Below are 12191 nucleotides of genomic sequence, written 5' to 3' on the forward strand. Positions count from 1 at the left end.
GGTCCGGGAAGATGCCACATGCCGCGGAGCGGCTGGGCCCATGAGCCATGGCTGCTGAGCCTGCGCGTCCGGAGCCTGTGCTCCGCAACGGGAGAGGCCACGGCAGTGAGAGGCCCGCGTACCGCAGAAGAAAACTGTTCAGTTTTGTTCAGTTTCATAACCGTAACCTACCTGAGACATGGTTTCGGGGGCGGGTGGGCCTTCACCCCTGTGTGATGGGGGCGTCTGTGCCGTGAGCTTGCTTTTGAGCAGCCCTGAGAGGAGCGGTTAAGAAAGTGCCCAAACCCGGTCGGTCACGCTGGCTCGTTCTCCCGGTGGCCCCGCTTTGCGCCCCACAGATTGTGCGCATGTTTTTCAACGGCCGCTACATCCTCCTGCTGATGGGGCTGTTCTCAGTGTACACGGGCCTCATCTACAACGACTGCTTCTCCAAGTCGGTCAACCTCTTCGGCTCCGGGTGGAACGTGTCTGCCATGTACAGCTCCGGTCACAGCGCAGCGGAGCAGAGGAAGGTGATGCTCTGGAAGTGAGTGTCCTGCTGCCAGACAGTGTCTTAGGTGGAGGGAGTTTCTCCGAGTCTCCTTCCCCCTCCGCAGGAGGCCCTCACCCTGCTTTTTGTTACAGTGACAGCGTCGTCAGGCACAACAGGGTTTTGCAGTTGGATCCCAGCGTTCCCGGAGTGTTCCGAGGCCCTTATCCTCTTGGCATCGATCCCGTGAGTGTCCCCCCCTCCCCATTATCTCGGGTTCCTCGGTGCTGCCACCTAATTTTTTAATTAAAATTAAAAAAAATTTTTGGCCATGCCGCGCGGCTCGTGGGATCTTAGTTCCCTGACCAGGGATCGAACCTGTGCCCTCAGCAGTGGAAGCGCGGAGTCCTAACCACTGGACCTCCAGGGAATTCCCAGTGCCACCTCGCTTTAACTGTCACAGAGGTTTCTCAGACTGCTCAGCACGGTTCAGGTGGTCGTACGCGAGGGGGTGGTACTCTGGGGGTTTCTGCCTGGACGCCAGAGGCTCACTGTGTGTTCTGAGTCAGGCTGCTGTACAGAAGAAGCTGACGGTCACTGCCCAAATACAAGACCACGGGGAGCTGGGGCTACGGTCTGTCCTACTTCCTGACCTGTTTTACTCTAGTGAGAAGTGGCACTTCCGGAGCCATGTAATGTGCACTGTTTCTTTGATTTCTTCTTTGTACAGGCGAACTGTTTTTTTACCCTTTGATGTAGAAAGAAATAGTATGGAATTTTAGAGTGGAAAGGGAACTTAGGCTTATCATGGTGCTTATTGAGGTGGTTGTTTGAAAGGGAAAAAGTGTGGGGAGAAGGAAAGTGAAGCTGGGGCTCCAGGGCCGGGGTTGCCCCTGTCCTGCCCCCAGCATGGCTCACCAGGCTGCTGCTTATGAGGCCCAGGTAGCATTTCCCTAGACCCAGGGGTCTTCACGAGGAACCTCAGCCTTAAAAGCAAAGCTTAGAAACTACCTCGAAATTTGTTTGGAGTGATGCGATACAGTAGTGGAAAAAACTGTGACAAAAGTCTAGCATTCCCTAATCTGAGCTCTCCAAGGTAGCTCTCTCCTAAATGTACATTCTCATCTCTAAACATAATTGGTATAATTTAATGTTGTGAATATAATTGGAAACTTGAAAAAACCTGACAACAGTCTCCTTAAGGAACAGCACTTTTCTCCTAAGGCAGTTGAAGGAAGTAAAAGTTTTATTTTTGTTTTGTCTTTAGATTTGGAACTTGGCCACAAATCGTCTCACTTTTCTGAACTCTTTCAAAATGAAAATGTCTGTGATTTTAGGAATTATTCACATGACTTTTGGAGTCATTCTGGGAATATTTAACCACTTGTAAGTACAGATTATTTTTTAACCAGTATTTATAAGCCAAGTATTTGTTATTTCTTAAACTTTGCTTCTTGATGGTAGACTACATGGATCTTAAAGGCAGCCAGCATAGTGGTTTGTTGTATTAATATGATTCTGTTTTTTATTTATTTTTATTTTTAAGAATTTTTGGCTGCGTTGGGTCTTTGCTGCTGTACGCGGGCTCTCTCTAGTTGCGGCGGGTGGGGGCTACTCTTCGTTGCGGTGTGCTGGCTTCTCATTGTGGTGGCTTCTCTCGTTGCGCAGCGTGAGCTCTAGGCGATGTGGGCTTCAGTAGTTGCAGCACGTGGGCTTAGTGGTTGTGGCTTGTGGGCCCTAGAGCACGCGGGCTTCAGTAGTTGCGGCGCATGGGCTTAGTAGTTGTGACTTGGGCTCTAGAGCACAGGCTCAGTAGTTGTGGTGCACAGGTTTAGTTGCTCCGTGGCATGTGAGATTTTCCCGGACCAGGGCTTGAAGCCGTGTCCCCTGCATTGGCAGGCGGATTCTTAACCACTGAGCCACCAGAGAAGTTCTATGATTCTGTTTTTTTTTTTTTTTAATTAATTTATTTATTTTTGACTGCATTGGGTCTTCGTTGCTGCATGCGGGCTTTCTCTAGTTGTGGCGAGTGGGGGCTACTCTTCGTTGTGGTGCGCGGGCTTCTCATTGTGGTGGCTTCTCTTGTTGCAGAGCACAGGCTCTAGGCACGTGGGCTTCAGTAGTTGTGATATGTAGGCTCAGTAGTTGTGGCTTGTGGGCTCTAGAGCGCAGGCTCAGTAGTTGTGGTGCACGGGCTTAGCTGCTCCGTGGCCTGTGGGATCCTCCCAGACAAGGGTTTGAACCCGTGTCCCCTGAATTGGCAGGCAGATTCTTAACCACTGCGCCACCAGGGGGCCCCAATTCTGTTTTGATGATAAGGTTTTTGTCAGCTTCATTGATTCAGCAAATATTTGTTGAGCACATAGAAGGTGCCTGGCACTATTCTAGGCACCAGGGATTGAACAGTGAGGAGGACAGAAAAAAGTTTTCGCCCGCATGGAGTTTACTTTCAAGTGAGGGAGACATGCAACATGTACATTCGTATTTATTTCCAGAGGTGATTTTTGTCATATCGTTTTTTCATTTTCTAAATCAGAAAACTTTTGTTTGTTTCTTAGAGCTGGTATATTAGGGGAAAGAAATTATGTCTTTTTTCTCTAGCTGGATCTGACAGTGAAACACTAATCATCTCTACTGTCCTCACATCTCTTTTCTTTGTGGTTACATCTGAATCGTAAGACAGATGACGTTATGCTGAGATAGACTTTGTCACAGAGAATTTAAGATTAATTTACTCTTTCCTTTTTCTCTTAGTCCAATGTTGTTCATGGGTTGATCGATTCCTTTGGTTTTTTTTCCCTAGACATTTCAGGAAGAAGTTCAACATTTACCTGGTCTCCATCCCGGAACTTCTCTTCATGCTCTGCATCTTTGGCTACCTTGTCTTTATGATCGTCTATAAGTGGCTGGTTTATTCAGCAGAAACCTCCAGAGTCGCTCCTAGCATTCTGATTGAATTTATTAATATGTTTTTATTCCCGGCTAGTGACACAGGTGGTCTTTACCCAGGACAGGTAAGCAGTTGTGTCTTCCACTCTGAAGAACTCAAAGGAAGTCCTCCTGATAGCCTTTTTGTTTTCATCAGTAGAATGATTAAAGGTGCTTTCCACAGGCCTCCCAGGCACAGAGGGGCTTTCTGCTCCTCTGTGTGTTATCACAAGAGGGTGCCATCCTGCTCTGAGAGCTGTCTCGGGGGCCCTGGTCAGACTGTGTATTCCAAACTCGCTGCCCCTCAGTAGCTGTGAAAACTGGTGGGAAGAGAATGTATTACTGGAGGGTTCCTGAGGGCTGTCCATCCATCCATTTTTCCAGTTTCTTTAAAATCAACCCCTGACTAAGCCAGGTCCTCAGAGATCTGGCACTTGGACCACAGCACACTGGCCCTCTCCAAAAATGGCTTTTCTATAACTGTGCATTTGTGTGATGCCATGCACGTCAGCTGTGAGTTTAGGAAACGAAAGGAAAAGACACCCTGGCGAATGTAATTTAGCTTGCGTTTACTTTATGTTCCTTGTTAATCAATAAAGAGACATTTTACTTGGTTTCCACTAGTTTAAGTACACCAATGATATTGTTAGCACATCTTCACGTTTTAACTGGCTTCCTCCCCTTTTGCACCGACAGGAGCACGTCCAGAGGCTGCTTCTGGTTATCACAGCGTTGTCTGTCCCTGTGCTCTTCTTGGGAAAGCCACTCTTCTTGTTGTGGCTTCACCGTGGGCGCAGTTGCTTTGGGGTCAGCAGGGTAAGTGTGGGTTTGGCTGCATGTTTGTAAATGGTGAGCAAAGTCTGTTTTTAGTTGTGAAAGGTTTTGTAAAGAAAACTCCTTCCAAGGGGTCCCAGACTCTGATTTAAAAGCCAAAGCTTCCTTTATCGAGAACTTTTGCGTTGCCTGTTCTGCAGAAGCGTGGTGCAAAGAGCCTGCCATGTCTGGGCACGGGAGACAGGTCCTCTGGTAATGAACCACAAACCTATCAGTAGATGGAACTGAATCCCTCAGTACTGCTTGTCATTAAGCATTTTTGTTCCTTATTCTTGCCTCTTGATTTTTCAAGGTTTTTTTGTTGAATTTAAATAACATAACTAAAGGAAATGTGGAAAATATAGAAAATAATGCCTACTATTTCTCCTACTCAGTTATAACCAGTGTTAACCATTTGTTGAGTTTCTTTCCAGACTGTTTTCTTGTGTGTCTAGTTTCTCATTTTATTTTATTTTTTATAAATTGTGGTAAAAGATACATGACATAAATTTTGCATCTTAGCCGTTTTCAGGTGCGCATTCAGTGGCATCACGTGCACTCACGTTGTGCAGCCATCCCCACCATCCGCCCCCAGAACTTTTCCGTCTTCCCGAGCTGAGACTCTTTACTCATTAATATTAACTCCCCATTTCCCCTCGACCCAGCCCCTGGCACCCACCCTTCTACTTTCTGTCTCTATGGAGTTGACTGCTTTAGGTACCTTATATAAGTGGAATCATATAATGTTTCTGCTTTTATGACTGGCTGATTTCACTTAGCCTAATGTCCTCAAGATTCCTCCATGTTGTAGCTTGTGTCAGATTTTCCTTCCTTTTTAAGGCTGAGTAATATTCCATCATATGGATAGACCACATTTTGCTTATCAGTTCATCCATGAATGGGCACTTGGGTTGTTTTCACCTTTCAGCTGCTGTGAATAATGCTCCTGAGAACATGGGTGTATAAATATCTGTTGGAGTCCTTGCTTTCAGTTCTTTTGGGGATATACCTAGAAATGGTAATTCTTTGTTTAATTTTTTGGGAACCACCAAACGTTCCACAGTGGCTGTGCCATTTTATGTTCCCACCAGCAATGCACAAGAGTTCCAGTTCCTCCATACCCTAATCAACACTTATTTATTTTCTTTTTTTGTTTGTTTGTTTACAATAGCCATCCTAGTGGGTATGATATGCTTATTTTCTTTAAAGGACTTTTTTCTTTATTCCTAAAGAGCTGAATTTTTAAAAGAATCGAAGGGGTGCTAACTTTGATTTTGTCACAACCTTGTGATTTTTTTTTTTTTTTGCGGTACACAGGCCTCTCACTGTTGTGGCCTCTCCTGTTGCGGAGCACAGGCTCCGGACGCACAGGCTCAGCAGCCATGGCTCACGGGCCCAGCCGCTCCGCGGCATGTGGGATCTTCCCGGACTGGGGCACAAACCCGCGTCCCCTGCATCGGCAGGCGGACTCTCAACCACTGCGCCACCAGGGAAGCCCCACAACCTTGTGATTTTAAAGGCACTGACTCTGTATTCTTTGGGTTGTCTTTTTAGAGTGGTTACACACTTGTAAGGAAAGATAGCGAGGAAGAAGTTTCTTTGCTGGGAAGCCAAGACATAGAAGAGGGAAACAACCAAATGGAAGATGGTTGTAGAGAAGTGACGTGTGAAGAGGTAACCTTTTCAGTTACTGTTGGTGATGTTAGGTAAGGAGCCAGGCTCGCACAGAGATGATCGTCATTATGAGAGTGATAAGAATCATCTTAGAAAACAAAGTTCAAACAAAACAACCGTTACTCCAAGCTTTCCACATGCTGTTCTGGTCATACAATTGTCGTCATAATATAATGATTCTGGGTTAACATTTTGTGAGTTTCAGTCTTACAGTGGGATTTATAGTGTTAACATTACAAGTTGTGATGCTGAGTGACTTAAGGTGCCATGAACATTGCTTTGAGAAGACTCTCGTCTTCATTAGAACTTGCCCATAGTTGTAAGAAAGAGACCCAATTCACACTGGCTTCAAGGGGAATCTGCTGGCCCACATCAGGATGGGGCAGAGTGGGCCCCAGGAGGGTGGGGCTTTGGATCTCCAATCCCAGCAAGTCTGAGTTAGTTTTTCTTTGCAAGTTTGCTTCATACTCTGAAGCCAATTGGCCCCTTGGTGTTGGAACCGTGGCCACAGTGAGCACTGGGTTTATTTTCTTCAATCAGAGAAAAGTGCACTTCCCTGCTTGTTACCATGAGGAAAAATCCCAGGGAAGTGCTTTGATTGGCCTGGCTGGGGTCACTTGCCATCCCTAGACCAGTGACTGCTGCAGTAGTCTGCATGGGCTGCCACGACCACAGACTCGGGGGCTTTGGCTACAGAAATGTATTTCCCACGGTTCTGGAGGCTGGAAGTCCAAGGTCAAGATGTTGGCCAGGTTGGTTTCTCCTGGGGCCTCTCTCCCAAGCTTGTGGACAGCCACTTTATCGCTGTGTCCCCACATGGCCTTTTCACTGTGCGTGCCTCTTTGGTGTCTCTTCCTCTTCTTATAAGGACACCAGTCCTATTGGGACATAAGCCCCACCCTTATGACTTCATTTAACCTTACTTATCTCCTTAAAGGCCCCATATCCAAACACAGTCACATTGGGGATTAGGGCTTCAACAGACAAATTTTGGGGGGAACACAATTCAGCCCATAACAACTGTGTGATACAGGGTTAGATGGCAGAAGAAGCAGTTCCTCCCAAAGAAGGGAAGCACAGTCCTGGCAGACAGAACAGAGCACGTCTGTTACTGTGGTCTGCTTTATTTTCTTGGAAACTTTTTTGGCTGTCCGATGAGGACGAAACAGAATTTCTTAGTCAACCTTTTGTAATTATTATGTAATTTAGTGTTTTAATTTGGGACAATTAATAATTAAGTTTTTAAGATCATAAAGAAACAGAAAGCGGAGCTGGAAAGAATGTGGGAGCCATCTTGCCCAGTGTTCTGCAGCCTTTTCACTATCAGGGACTCTTTTATAATTTCCCCTTGTCAGACTTGTATTAAGATGCTCTTATCTATTAAACACACACACGCGTTCACAGTCTCCTAATCTTGTGGTTGGTAGATGTCTGTTTCTCATTACACGTTTTGTAATTACTAAGAGTACCTCAAGAACCTCGTTGGGCTGCCTGAGGGCCGTGGGCATTGTGCCATCACAGTTCTGGTCCAGCCACACTCGCCTTACGTGCAGGACTGTGGCCTGGGAACAAGGGGGCGGGAGCTCTGTGGGTCGGGGAGCTGGTTAGTGGCGGAGTTGTGAGCAGAGCTCTGTTCCTCACACGCCAGCACATCCTCACCAGTATTCCAGAAGCCAGTCCTTTCACTGTAATCCTGAAAGTGGAGCAGACTTGTAGCTTGTGGAAGTAAGCATGTCACGGGTGGAGTCTAACACATGTTGTGTCATCTCTCTCAGTTTAATTTTGGAGAAATATTAATGACCCAAGTAATTCATTCCATCGAGTACTGTCTGGGATGCATCTCCAACACCGCTTCGTACCTGAGGCTCTGGGCACTCAGTTTGGCTCACGCACGTAAGTTTTGCTTAGACCTGTAGCTCCCAAACTCTGTGTTGAGACACCCCGCAGCGCCTCGGTTAACTCATGGGGGCACCATGGGACATTGAAAAATTTTGATGGAAAGGGCACTATTTTTCAGATACTGTGTGAACAGGGACTGTTAAGTTGTTTGGACTTGACTACTTACTGCACTGGTCTCCTGGGTATTTCTTTTGGCCTCAGGGTGCTGTGAAAAAAATCACTGGGACACACGAGGGGCTTCAAGGACCGAGAAGGCTTGGGAACGTCTGGCGTAGGCATTTCGCTCCCTCTGCTCTGACCATTATTGTTTTTGTTATTACTATTATTGTATTCAATGCTGCCTTACCAAGTGTGAATGTCTAGTTATGTCAAGCAAGTTCTAAAACAATGCTGATTAATAGTTTTGATGCGTGGATTTCAGTTACCTGCGTTTAGTTAAGTCTCAGCAGTCCCCCAAGAACATGGTTGAAATTTCAGTTACCACAGTAAAAATTGTGTGTATGGGTGCGAAGTGCAGGCTTCACTGCTGGCCCTTCAGCCCGCAAGCCGCTATGTAAATAGCACGACGCGCATCACCATCAGAGACCAGCCGCATCACTTCTCGGAGTCTGTTGCGGTTGGACCCTGTGCACCTGCTGCGCAGTTCATGCGCAGACAGCAAGGCGCATGGTGGCGCTGGCTCCTTGCGGGCCGGTGGTAAACCCACATGGCATTTAAAAGCGGATTGCTGAACCGAGGGAATTGGCCAACAGAGATGAAAAAGTGCAGCAGAGGAGCAGACAGTGATATGCTGGAAGTGAAATGCAGATGGAATGTAACTGGAAGTTTAGGAGAAAGAGCTGACACGGGAGTGGTGACACTGGTGCCGTTCGAGAGGCGAAATCTGCAGCCAGAGGAACTTGGTGATGTACAGAAAGAAGATGCAGGTGTCCCAGAAGTGGTGCCACAGGAACTCTAGGAGGTATTTCAGGACATTGAAGGTGCAAAGCATACTGTGTTAGAAGCTGATCCAAACTCAGAAAAGAGTCGGACAGCCAAGTAGGATGCCAAGCATTAGAGAAGAGGCTCACTCCGTGTCAAGGTGCCCAGCAAGCCCAAGTCACATGAGAAGAAGGCTGTTCAAACCACCCTTGATAAGTTCTTACCAAAACCCCCAGCAATTGAATGCTCAATGTTTCTAATGTTTTAAGAACAGATTTACTCTTCTTTTTTCATTTCTCTGTGCATTTATAACCAACAGTAAGAGAGTTTTTAAAGTTTTGACAAAAATTTTGAAAGGTCCCAGAACAATTGTAATTTTTCCCGTTGACCATTAAGGATGCTTTGGACGGTCATTGCTCTGCTCCTGCATTACTGTGCAAAGACTGTACTTGGGAAAACTACCAGATGATAGGGGTTTTTTCTGTTGTTGTTACATTGATATTTTTGTAAGCATAGCCGCAAGTCTAGAACTTGCTGGCGGGAGGGGGTCCATCATCTTCATATCTTCATATCACAGAGGAGGAGACTGAAGCCCAGTGAGGGTTGATGCTGGCGCAGGGTCACCCACCTGGCCAGTCAGTAGCCGAGTCAGGACTGACGCCCAGCTTCCCGCTGCCTGGCCCAGTGCTGCGTTGGGACAGAGCCAGCCGGACCCCTATTTGGGTCAGGATCTCTCACTGGCAGGCAGGCAGGGCTCTGATTTCTCTGGAATGTCAAGTCTTCCTCCGTGTTTGAGATGATCAAGTTGCTGGTTAACTTTTACGTGGGAAGCCGATTACGTCTGTCTTATATAGGTGTGTATTTATTTTAGGGATAACAATTCAAAATTGTTTCAGAAGGAAACCCAGTCTAAGTAGCTAATTGAAGTGACTCACTGAAGGTGAACAGAAGTTAACTTTGCAAAATGCTTGCCTTGCAGAGCTATCTGACGTGCTGTGGGCCATGCTGATGCGGGTCGGCCTCCGCGTAGACACGACCTACGGGGTCTTGCTGCTTCTCCCGGTCATCGCTCTCTTTGCGGTTTTGACCATTTTCATCCTTTTGATCATGGAAGGGCTTTCTGCATTTCTTCACGCCATCCGCCTCCACTGGTGAGTTTGGAATTTAGCTTTGGAACTGTTACTTAACAAAAATCTAACACCCTACTCCCCCAGTACGTACATATATGTGTAACAGTTCCAGTGATATGTATACTTATACATATATTATTTAGGCTACTTCTCCCCTTCCCGGGATTGGGATCTGTATTCCGATCCCCTGAGTTAAAATTGTATTTTGTTTCTGAGCTTTTGTCGCCGACACATAAAAGCAAGTTTACGCTTGCTGAATAATTTTGTGTATTTCACACTTTCGATTCACTTTGGGTCCGACAGGTTGCTTTATCTTATTGTAAACCATACTTCTTAATGTTTTACAGTGTATATCAGATTACTTGTCTGTGTATCCAGTTACTGGGGTGAGAGAGGTTCCTAGTGCTCATGTGTATGTCCATAGGGTGGGAGGTGACGTGAGGTGTCAGCATTTTCTTCATGAGAAAGCCAGCAAAGGGCCGGCGTGTGTGTGTATTTTATCTAAGCAAAAGTATTTGTGCCAAGAGCATGTATGCAATGAAGCAACTTCAGAAGCACAGGAACTTTTTTCTTTTTTATCTTATAAATGTTGTTTTAAGGAATGTAGCAAGTGTTATTCAGAATCTTTCATTAATACATGGTTTTGTTTTGTTTTGTTTTGTTTTTTTAGGGTAGAATTTCAGAACAAATTCTACGTTGGTGCAGGCACCAAATTTGTTCCTTTCTCACTCAGATTACTTTCTTCGAAGTTTAGTGACGACATGGCATGATCATATTGCCGTATCCAACAAGCTTTCAGATTTAAGGAGAATTATCATGTTGTAGAATTTCCTTATGTTAAATTGATGATAGGAAAAATTCCATCTTCATTAACTGCCTTATGAGATAGCCAAATGATTCTGTAAGATATACCTCTTCCTCATATGTTAAATAATTTTGTAAAGTTTCTCAATTTCAGATATATAAATTTCTTTCAGTTTTTATGATGAGCAAATATAAGTTAATGCCAAAAGTTATGTTAAAGTTATTTTTAAAAATATAGGCTTGGGGGAGAGAAGCCAATTTTGAATGGCTAATTGAAAATGGTCTTAAATACTTGATTCCTTTTCAACTTATTTAAAAAAAAACTAGAGTTATTCTGTCACCTGAAGTTGTCAGATAATATTTTCCAACAGCTGAAGTTAAGTAGTTTTTAAAAAAATTTAATGATGGTTAATCAAAAGATTCACATTTATTTTGCTTGGTTAAAAGTATGCAAACTTTTTTTATCGTATGCTATCTAGAATTACCAGTAGAATTGTTTCTACGATTTTGTCTTGTTTTAATAATTGGAGAAAATGGGATAAAATAACATACAACAAATGGTTATCCCACTTGTATATTTTTTTAAAGACTCTTATCTTGTTATCCTTACATAAAACCAATTATGATAATTGTATGTTTGGGAAGATAAACTGTGTACTGAGCCTTAAAATCCAGTGTGACTGTAGATGATGTAATATGGATATGATTCGAACTTAGTGACCAGCTTGGCTGATGTCCCTGAACCAAAAGGGGTTTATACTGAGTGAAGGAAAGGTAAGAAGTGGGATTTTGTATATTTTTATAATAAAATGTAAATTAAGGTATTTTACCATGAAGAGGTTGCACCTGTCCTTGAGAACAGCATAATTATAATGATTCCGTTTCAGACTAATTCGAAATAAATGTCTAATAAAGGCATTTAGAGTTAAACTTTTAAAAACTATTTAGATCAGTTGAAAACCAATTCTTACTAAGCCATTAATGTATATAATCTTCAGATTAAATTCATCTTTTCACTTGACATTTGAGTCAGTCCTGTTGAACATTTTGATCTGTCCTGTATTCTTGTAAATTATGTTCGTTTTTCATATTTTACTGTAACTGATTTTAGATAATTATTTTCAAAAAGAAACCTGCAGTATTTTCGCTTTCTTAACATTTTGAGTAACTCACATGAAGAGGCCCGCTTGTCTCCTTCACCTTGGCTGGTGGTAGAGAGTTTGGTGTTTTCATTACAAGTTAAGATCATGGTAGCCCTGAATTTAAGCGTATCTTTTCAGGTAATTTCAAGGCCTATTTGCTGAGAGGCATGAATTGAACATCATGACATAACTGTGACTCTGACATTAGATCTTTTTCTTTCTTTTTTTTTTTTTTGCGGTACGCGGGCCTCTCACTACTGTGGCCTCTCCCGTTGCGGGGCACAGGCTCCGGACGCGCAGGCTCAGCGGCCATGGCTCACGGGCCCAGCCGCTCCGCGGCATGTGGGATCCTCCCGGATCGGGACACGAACCTGCGTCCCCTGCATCGGCAGGCGGACTCTCAACCACTGC

General features: G+C 44.6%; 1 protein-coding gene across 3 annotated transcripts in view; it reads left to right on the forward strand.

Moving 5' to 3' along the window:
• Positions 1–11659, forward strand: part of ATP6V0A2 (ATPase H+ transporting V0 subunit a2) — a 36703-nt gene extending 25044 nt beyond the window's left edge. For all 3 annotated transcript variants that reach the window (XM_032602464.1, XM_032602466.1, XM_032602467.1), the window contains 9 exons: positions 339–526; positions 625–715; positions 1737–1855; positions 3273–3483; positions 4094–4213; positions 5765–5884; positions 7660–7777; positions 9684–9855; positions 10505–11659. In XM_032602464.1, the coding sequence (XP_032458355.1) occupies positions 339–526; positions 625–715; positions 1737–1855; positions 3273–3483; positions 4094–4213; positions 5765–5884; positions 7660–7777; positions 9684–9855; positions 10505–10604 (1239 nt within the window). In that variant the 3' untranslated portion in view covers positions 10605–11659. The remainder of the gene's footprint in view (positions 1–338; positions 527–624; positions 716–1736; positions 1856–3272; positions 3484–4093; positions 4214–5764; positions 5885–7659; positions 7778–9683; positions 9856–10504) is intronic.
• The last annotated feature ends 532 nt before the right edge of the window (positions 11660–12191 follow it).

The sequence above is a fragment of the Phocoena sinus genome, chromosome 14 (assembly GCF_008692025.1).
Source record: "Phocoena sinus isolate mPhoSin1 chromosome 14, mPhoSin1.pri, whole genome shotgun sequence".
NCBI lineage: Eukaryota > Metazoa > Chordata > Mammalia > Artiodactyla > Phocoenidae > Phocoena > Phocoena sinus.